This window comes from Aythya marila (assembly GCF_965140915.1).
Source record: "Aythya marila genome assembly, contig: HAP1_HAP1_SCAFFOLD_1160, whole genome shotgun sequence".
Lineage (NCBI taxonomy): Eukaryota > Metazoa > Chordata > Aves > Anseriformes > Anatidae > Aythya > Aythya marila.
In genome coordinates this window covers 2200-11556 of record NW_028136589.1, presented here as the reverse complement: position 1 = coordinate 11556, position 9357 = coordinate 2200, and the positions used below count along the sequence as shown (strand labels likewise).

At 64.3% G+C, this 9357-nt stretch overlaps 1 protein-coding gene across 1 annotated transcript; it reads left to right on the top strand.

Annotated features, from left to right (window-relative positions):
* Positions 1-303: 303 nt before the first annotated feature.
* IMP4 (IMP U3 small nucleolar ribonucleoprotein 4) lies at positions 304-8780 on the top strand (the record flags this gene model as incomplete). Its single annotated transcript, XM_082786062.1, is given in 10 exon segments — positions 304-441; positions 2733-2816; positions 3878-3922; positions 3925-3986; positions 4980-5010; positions 5013-5111; positions 6854-7011; positions 7656-7750; positions 7846-7916; positions 8605-8780. Coding segments are annotated over 10 exon segments (896 nt in total), but the record flags the coding sequence as incomplete, so codon positions are not given.
* Positions 8781-9357: the final 577 nt, after the last annotated feature.

Sequence of the window (9357 nt, the reverse complement as noted above, 5' to 3'; positions counted from 1 at the left end):
CCATTCCCCCCCAACCCCCCCCCAACCCCCTCCCACCCCCCCCATTCCCCCCCAAACCCCCCCCAATCCCCCCCCACCCCCTCCCACCCCCCCCACCTCCCCCCCAGCCCCCCCCACCCCCTCCCAGTCCCTCCCAGTAACCCCCCAGTTCCCCCCAGTACCCCCCCATTCCCCCCCAAACCCCCCCGACCCCCTCCCACCCCCCCATTCCCCCCTTAATCCCCCCCCAAACCCCCCCCAACCTCCCCCAAACCCCCCCCACCCCCCTCCCACCCCCCCCACCTCCCCCCCACCCCCTCCCAGTGCCTCCCAGTAAGGCCCAGTTCCCCCAGTTGCGGCGGCAGGCCCGGCAGCGCCGCGAGTACCTGCAGCGGCGGGCGCAGGAGCAGCGGCTCCGGGGGCTGCGGGACAGGGCCCAGCGCATCGGGGGGGCGCTCGCAGGTGGGGGGGGGTTATGGGGTCGGGGGGGTTATGGGGTGGGTTATGGGGTCAGGGGGGTTACGGGGTCGGTGTGGGGTCGGGGGGAGGTTATGGGGTCGGGTTATGGGGTCGGGGGGGTTATGGGGTGGGTTATGGGGTCAGGGGGGTTACGGGGTCGGTGTGGGGTCGGGGGGAGGTTATGGGGTCGGGTTATGGGGTCGGTGTGGGGTCAGGGGGGTTATGGGGTCGGGGGTTATGGGGTCGGTGTGGGGTGGGGGGGGTTATGGGGTCGGGGGTTATGGGGTGGGTTATGGGGTCATGGGGGTTATGGGGGGGATATGGGGTCAGGGGGGTTATGGGGTGGGTATGGGGTCAGGGGGGTTATGGGGTCAGTATGGGGTCAGGTTATGGGGTCGGGGGGTTATGGGGTGGGTTATGGGGTGGGTATGGGGTCGGGGGTTATGGGGTCGGGGGGGTTATGGGGTGGGTATGGGGTGGGTATGGGGTCAGGGGGGTTATGGGGTCAGTATGGGGTGGGTATGGGGTGGGGGGTTATGGGGTGGGATATGGGGTCGGGGGGGTTATGGGGTGGGTTATGGGGTCGGGGGGTATGGGGGGGATATGGGGTCAGGGGGGTTATGGGGTCGGGGGGTTATGGGGTGGGTTATGGGGTCAGTTATGGGGTCGGTGTGGGGTCAGGGGGGTTGTGGGGGGGGATATGGGGTCAGGGGGCTTATGGGGTCGGGGGGTTATGGGGTCAGGGGGTTATGGGGTCAGTTATGGGGTGGGTTATGGGGTCGGGGGGGTTATGGGGTCGGTGTGGGGTCAGGGGGGTTGTGGGGTGGGTATGGGGGGGATATGGGGTGGGTATGGGGTGGGTATGGGGTCAGGGGGGTTATGGGGTGGGGGGGGCTGTGGTGGGGTTATGGGGTGGGTATGGGGTGGGATATGGGGTCAGGGGGTCTATAGGTTGGGTATGGGGTGGGATACGGGGTGGGGGGGTTATGGGGTGGGGTGTGGGGTGGGTATGGGGTCAGGGGGGTTATGGGGTGGATATGGGGTAGGTATGGGGTTGGGGGGAGGTTAGGGAGGTTATGGGGTGGGTATGGGGTTGGTATGGGGTGGGGGGATATGGGGTGGGGGGGGTTATGGGGTGGGTGTGGGGTGGGGGGGGGCTGTTGGGGGGGTTATGGGGTGGGTATGGGGTCGGGGGGGTATGGGGTGGGTATGGGGTGGGGGAGGTTATGGGGGGGTTATGGGGGGTTATAGGGTGGGATATGGGGTAGGGGGGGTTATGGGGTGGGTATGGGGTCGGGGGGTATGGGGTGGGGGGAGTTATGGGGGGGATATGGGGTGGGTTATGGGGTCAGGGGGTTTGGGGTGAGTATGGGGTGGGTATGGGGTCGGGGGTTATGGGGTGGGGGGGTTATGGGGTCGGGGGGGTTATGGGGTCAGGGTTATGGGGTTGGTTTATGGGGTCAGGGGGTTGTGGGGTGGGTATGGGAGTCAGGTTATGGGGTGGGGGGGTTATGGGGTCAGGGAGGTTATGGGGTGGGGGGGTTATGGGGTCAGGGGGTTATGGGGTCAGGGTTATGGGGTCAGGGGGTTATGGGGTCAGGGTGGTTATGGGGTCGGTGTGGGGTCAGGGGGGTATGGGGTGGGATATGGGGTCGGGGGGTTATGGGGTGGGGTGTGGGATGGGTATGGGGTTGGGGAGCCTGTGGGGGGGGTTATAGGGTGGGTGTGGGGTGGGGGGGCTGTGGGGTGGGGTGTGGGGTGGGTATGGGGGGGTTATGGGGTCGGGTTATGGGGTGGGGGGGTTATGGGGTCGGTTTTGGGTCAGGGGGGTTATAGGGTGGAGTGTGGGGTCGGCTATGGGGTGGGTATGGGGTCGGGGGGGGTATGGGGGGGATATGGGGTGGGGGTGGGGGTTATGGGGTCGGTATGGGGTGTGGGGGTGGAGGGTGGGGTATGGGGTCGGGATATGGGGTAGGGGGGTTATAGGGTGGGATATGGGGTGGGTGTGGGGGGCTATAGGGTGGGATATGGGGTAGGGGGTTTATGGGGTGAGGGGGGCCTATGGGGTGGATATGGGGTGGGGGGTTATGGGGTCGGTATGGGGGGGGTATGGGGTCGGGGGGCTTATGGGGTGGGATATGGGGTGTGGGGGGGCTGTGGGGTGGGCTATGGGGTTTTGGGGGATATGGGGTGGCCTATGGGGTTTTGGGGGGCTATGGGTGGGCTATGGGGTTGGGGGGCTATGGGGTGGGTTATGGGGTGCCCCCTGACCCTATTGCTGCCCCCACCCATAGAGAACCGGGTGCTGCCCACGGAGCTGCGGCGCGAGGCGCTGGCCCTACAGCGGGACCTGGAGTTCGACACCCCGGGGGTGGGCGGTGAGCAAAAAAACAACCCCAAATTCCCCAAATTCACCCCAAAATACGGAGCGGGGGCGCCCAAAAACACCCTAAAAAAAAAAAAGAGAGATTTTGCCCCATTTTATTGTGAAAATTCCCATATGTGGGGTTGAATTAGTCCCAAAATGGGGTTTGTCCCGATTTTTTGCCAAATAAGAGGAATTTTGTCCCAATTTCGGTGAAAATCGGGCTGAATCTGCCCCAAAATGGGATTTGCCCGAATGGATCCCAAAACGGGGAGCATTCGCCCCAAATTTTCTTCAAACAGGAAGCGGATTTGCCCTGAATCGCCCCCAAAACGAGGAGATTTTTGTCCCGTTCGGTTTTCTCCAAATTTGCCCAAATTGGCCCCAAAATAGGGAGCGGATTTTCCCTAATTTCTCTCAAAATGGTGACAAAATTTGCCCGATTTTCTTCCAAAATGGGGAGATTTTCTTCTATTTCCTCTCAAAATGCGGCGCAGATTTGCCCAAACTGCACCAAAATTGGGAGATTTTTTCCTAAATTGTTAGAAAATTGGGAGCAGATTTTCTCTAATTTCTCTCAAAATTGGGAGCAAATTGGCCCGATTTCGTTCCAAAATGGGGAGATTTCTTTCTATTTCGGTTAAAACGGGGCGCGGATTTGCCTGAATCGCCCCCAAAATTGGGAGAATATTTTTTGTAACTTTTCTCAAAATTGGGGCAGAATTTCTCCGATTTCTCTGAAAATTGGGAGGCAGATTTACCCAAAACGGCCCCAAAATGGAGCAGATTCAGCCCGATTCCTATGAAAATTGGGAGTGGATTTCCCTGATTTCATTAAAAATGGAGCTGCATTTTTTTCTCATCATTTTTTAAAACGGGGCCGAATTTGGCTGAATTCCCCCCAAAACCGGCCCACGTTTTTGGTCATTTTTACCAAAAGGGGCCCAAATTTGCCTGAATCCCCCCCAAAAATAGGGAGAGCGAATTTGTCCCCGATTCCTCGCAAACTCGGGAATTTGCCCGAATTTCCCCAAAATGCCGAGGGGGCGGGCCTGACCAAGCCCCCGCCCCCAGGCGTGACCAGTAGCCATGACGATGAGTACCAGTGGGCGGGGCTTGAGCCCCCAAGGTGATGGTGACGACGTCACGTGACCCCAGCGCCCGGCTCCGCATCTTCGTCAAGGTGGGCGGGGCCTCGGGAGAAAGGGGGCGGGGCCACGCGGTTGGGGGCGGGGCTTGTGGAAAGTGGGCGGGGCCTCCAGGCCTTGGCGCTTGGCGTGGGAGCTTGGAGGAGGAGGAGGTGGGGGCGGGGCTTAAAAGGAGGGGGCGGAGCCAAGAAGCTGGGGCTTCTGGGCGGGGCTTTCCACGAGGGGGGCGTGGCCTCGTGTGGGCGGGGCTTCGCTTGGCCCCGCCCCCAGGGTTTGTGCTTGGCTGTGCTGCGGGCGTGGAGTCATTGATGGGAAGCTGGGGGGTGGAGCTTGGGGGTGGGCGGAGCCTGAGTGGGCGTGGGCGAAGATGTGGGCGTGGTCTCGGCCACGCCCTCTTTAGCCACGCCCACTGGGGCCATGCTGCGTTATCCCATTGGGCGCGAATATCCCACGGCGGGAGGACTCGGGGTGGGCGGAGCCTCCATGGGCGTGGCTGTAGTTGTGGGCGTGGCAGTAGCAGTGGGCGTGGTCTCGTGGCCACGCCCCTTTGGGCCACGCCCACTGGCGCCACGCTGCATTATCCCACAGGGCGCCAATATACCATGGGGGAGGACTTGGGGTGGGCGGAGCCTGTGTTTGTGTGTCTGTGGGCGTGGTCGTGTTTGTGGGCGTGGCAGTAGTTGTGGGCGTGGTCTCGTGGCCACGCCCTCTTTAGCCACGCCCACTGGCGCCACGCTGCGTTATCCCACGGGGCGCCAATATACCACGGGGGAGGATTGGGGTGGGCGGAGCCTGCGATTGCGTGTCGGTGGGCGTGTCGTGTTTGTGGGCGTGGTCGTGTTTGTGGGCGTGGTCTCGTGGCCACGCCCTCTTTAGCCACGCTGCGTTATCCACAGGGCGCCGATATACCACGGGGGGGGGGGGGGACGGACTTGCGGCGGGCGGAGCCTGCGTGGGCGTGGCCGGTGGGTGGGCGTGTCCCCTCCTGACCCCGCCCCCCCCCCCCCCCCCTTTGACCCCGCCCCCAGGAGCTGTGCCTGATCATCCCGGGGCCGCGGCGCTGAACCGGGGCCGTGCCGAGGTGGGGGCGCTGCTGGGGGCCTGCCGGGCCGCCGGGGTCACCGACCTGCTGGTGGTGCACGAGACCAGGGGGAGGCCCGGTGAGGGGGCGGGGCCAGGGGTGGGAGGGGCCGAGGGAGGGGGCGGGGCTAGGATGGGGGAGGGAGGAGCGGGTGGGGGTGCAGGTGGGGAGCGGGGCTGATGGGGAAGGGGAGGGGCTAATGGGGAAGGGGAGGGGCTAAAGGGGAAGGGGAGGGGCTAATGGGGAAGGGGAGGGGCTAATGGGGAAGGGAGGGGCTAATGGGGAGGGGGTGGGGCTATGTGAAGGGGTGGGGCTAAAGAGGAAGGGTTGGGTTAGTGGAAGGGGAGGGCTAAAGGGGGAGGGGGAGGGGCTAATGGGGAGGGGGTGGGGGCTAAAGGGAAGGGAGGGGCTAGAGGGGGAGGGGGTGGGGTAATGGGGAGGGGCGTGGCTAATGGGAGGGGGCAGGGCTAAAAAGAGGGGCTAGTGGAGAAGGGGTGGGGCTAAAGGTGAAGGGTGGGGTTAGTGGAAGGGAGGGGCTAAGGGGGAGGGGGGGCTAATGGGGAAGGGGGCTAATGGGATGGGGCGGGGCTAAAGGGGAGGAGCTAATGGAGAAGTGGGCGGGGCTAAAGGGGAGGGGTGGGCTAAAGGGGAAGGGTTGGGGCTAAGGGAAGTGGAGGGATAATGAGGGGGAGGGCTAAAGGGGAAGGGGGCGGGGCTAAGGGGGAAGGGTGGGGTTAGTGGAAGGGGAGGGGCTAAAGGGGGAGGGGGCGGGTAATGGGGAAAGGGAGGGGGCTAATGGGGAGGGGGAGGGGGCTAAAGGGAAGGGGGCGGCTAAAGGGAAGGGGCGGGGCTAATGGGGAAGGGGGGCTAAGGGGGGGGCTAGTGGGGAATGGGGAGGAGCTAAAGGGGAAGGGGTGGAGCTAAAGGGGAGGTGCTAATGGAGAAGGGGATGGGGCTAAAAGGAAGGGTGGGGTTAGTGGAAGGGGATGGGGCGGAGCTAATGGGGAGGGGGTGGGGCTAAAGGGGAAGGGGAGGGGCTAAAGGGGAGGGGGCGCAGTAATGGGGAGGGGCGTGGCTAATGGGAGGGGGCAGGGCTAAAATGGAGGGGCTAGTGGAGAAGGGGCGAGGCTAAAGGGGAAGGGTGGGGTTAGTGGAAGGGGAGGGGCTAAAGGGGGAGGGGGCGGGGCTAATGGGGAAAGGGAGGGGCTAATGGCATGGGGCGGGGCCAAAGGGGAGGAGCTAATGGAGAAGGGGCGGGGCTAAAGGGGAAGGGGGCGGGGCTAAAGGGAAGGGTGGGGCTAATGGGATGGGGCGGGGCTAAAGGGGAGGGGCTAATGGAGAAGGGGGCGGGACTAATGGTGAGGGGTGGGCGGGGCTAAAGCAGGAGGGGCGGGGCTTCCAGCAGGGGGTTGTTGGGGAGGGGGCGGAGTTTATGGGGAGGGGGCGTGGCTAAAGGCAGGGGTGGAGCTAATGAGGGACGGGCGGGGGCTAGTTCAAAGGGGGCGGGGCCAGTTTAAAGGGGCGGGGCCAGTTTAAAGGGGCGGGGCTAATTTAAAGGGGCGGGGCTAATTCAAATGGGGTGGGGCTAATATGATGGGGCGGGGCTTACGGTGGGCGGGGCTTACGGTGGGCGGGGCTTATAGGCCCGGCAGGACGGAGGCTCTGGGGGGGAGGTTACGGAGGAGGGGGCGGGCTTACGGCCGCGGGGCGTGGCTTTGGGGGGGGCGTGTCCACGCGGAGGGGGCGTGGCCGTGTGTGGGCGTGTCCGGCGGAGGCCCCGCCCCCTCCGTGACCCCTCCCCTTTCCCCGCCCCCCCCCCAGACGGGCTGGTGCTGAGCCACCTCCCCCACGGCCCCACGGCGCACTTCACGCTGAGCGGGGCCGTGCTGCGCCACGACCTGGGGGGGGCGCTGGGGGGGGCGCCCCTGGGGGCCCCCCACCTCCTGCTGCACCGCATGGACAGCGCCCTGGGGAGGAGGGTGAGGGGGGATTGGGGGGGGTGGGGGGGGGAATGGGGGGGTTGGGGGGGGGTTTGGGGGGGTGTCGGGGGGTTGTGGGGGGTTTGGGGGGGGTTTGGGGGGTGTGGGGGGGATTGGGGGGGGTGTGGGGGGGATGTGGGGGGGTTCGGGGGTCTGGGGAGGGGACGTGGAGCGGTGTGGGGGGGCTAGGGGGCTTTTGGGGGGGTTGTAGGGGGGTTTGGGGGGGGTTGGGGGGGTGTGGGGGGGATTTGGGGGGGTTTGGGGGGGGGTTGGGGGGCGTGGGGGGGGACATGGAGGGGTGTGGGGGGATTGGGGGGTCTGATGGGGTGTGGGGGGGTGTAGGGGGGTTTGGGGGGGCTGGGGAGGGGACGTGGAGGGGTGTGGGGGGCCTGGGGGGCTTGTGGGGGGGTGTGGGGGGGCTTCGGGGGGGTTGTGGGGGTCATGGGGATGGGGGGGTGGAGAGGGGGGTTGTGGGGGGGGGTTGTGGGGATTGGGGGGGGTTGGGGGGGACATGGAGGGGTGTGGGGGTTCTGGGGGGCTTATAGGGGGGGTGTGGGGGGGATGTGGGGATAGGGGGGCAGTGCCACCCCCCCGCGGTGTCCCCACGCCCCCCCCATGTCCCAGTGTCCCCCCCCCCCCCCCAGGTGGGCAGCATCCTGAAGCACCTCTTCCCCGTGCCCCGGCCCCAAAGCCGCCGCGTGGTCACCTTCGCCAACCACGAGGACGTCATCCTCGTCCGGTGGGGACATTTGGGGACATTTTGGGGACATTTGGGGACATTTTGGGGACATTTGGGGACGTTTTGGGGACGTTTTGGGGACGTTTGTCCCGCAGGAACCACGTCTACCGGCGCCGGGGGAAGAACGTGGAGCTGGAGGAGGTGGGACCCCGCTTCCAGCTGCGCCGTGAGTGGCCCCCAAATGTCCCCAAGTGTCCCCAAAATGTCCCCAAGTGTCCCCAAGTGTCCTCACGTGTCCCCAGACCCTCCATGTGTCCCGTTTGTCCCCCCCCCTGCCACCCCTAAGTCCCCATCCTGTCCCCACCTCGCCTCTCTTGTTCCCAAAATGTCCTCGTTGTGTCCCCAACGTGTCCCCATCACACCCCTAGCTGTCCCCATAATGTCTCCAGTGTGTCCCCAGCGTGTCCCAGTGTCTCCCAGCATGTCCCCATGTCCCCATAACGTCCCCAACATGTCCCCATGTCCCCATAATGTCCTCAATGTGTCCCAGTGTCTCCCCATCATGTCCCCAATGTCTCCCAACATGTCCCCATGTCCCCATAACGTCCCCAACTTGTCCCCAATGTGTCCCAGTGTCTCCCCAACATGTCCCCAGTGTCTTCCATCATGTCCCCATGTCCCCAACATGTCCCCAATGTGTCCCAGTGTCTCCCCAACGTGCCCCCATCGTGTCCCAGTGTCTCCCCATCATGTCCCCAACGTCTCCCAACATGTCCCTATGTCCCCATAACGTCCCCAACATGTCCCCAATGTGTCCCAGTGTCTCCCCAACGTGCCCCCATCACGTCCCAGTGTCTCCCCATCGTGTCCCCATGTCCCCATCGCGTCCCCAACCTGTCCCCGTGTCCCCGCAGCCTACCTGATCCGTTTGGGGACCCTGGAGCAAGGGGACGCCGCCGACGTGGAGTGGCGCTGGCACCCCTACACCGCCACCGCCCCCAAGCGCCAGCTCCTCAGCGCCACATAGGGCCCCCCCGGGCTCAAAACTCATTTTTTTTATTAAAACACAATTTTTACAACTTTTCCCCAACCTCAAACTCGTCCTTTTGTCACCCGCCGCCTGCTCCGGGGGCCTCGGCTTCTCTTTTATAGGGAGGACAGGCCCTGTAGGGTTTTTTTTTTGGGGGGGGGGGGGGGTTTGTAGGGTCCTCTGTATGGATCCTGTAGGGGTGAGGGGGGGCCCACGGAGCCTATGGGGTGAGGGAGGGGTGGTATGGCCGCTATAGGGACCGGGATGACCCTATAGGGCCGGGTGGCGGTGGGATCGCGCGTCCCTATAGGGTGGGGGGAGGGTGTCAGGGTCACGGTTGGGATTTTGGGGGTTGGGATTTTGGGGGTTGGGATTTGGGGGCTGGGATTTGGGGGTTGGGATTTTGGGGGTTGGGATTTGGGGGTTGGGATTTGGGGGTTGGGATTTTGGGGGCTGGGATTTGGGGGTTGGGATTTTGGGGATTGGGATTTGGGGGTTGGGATTTGGGGATTGGGATTTGGGGGTTGGGATTTGGGGATTGGGATTTGGGGGTTGGGATTTGGGGGTTGGGATTTGGGGGGTTGGGATTTGGGGATTGGGATTTGGGGGTTGGGATTTGGGGATTGGGATTTTGGGG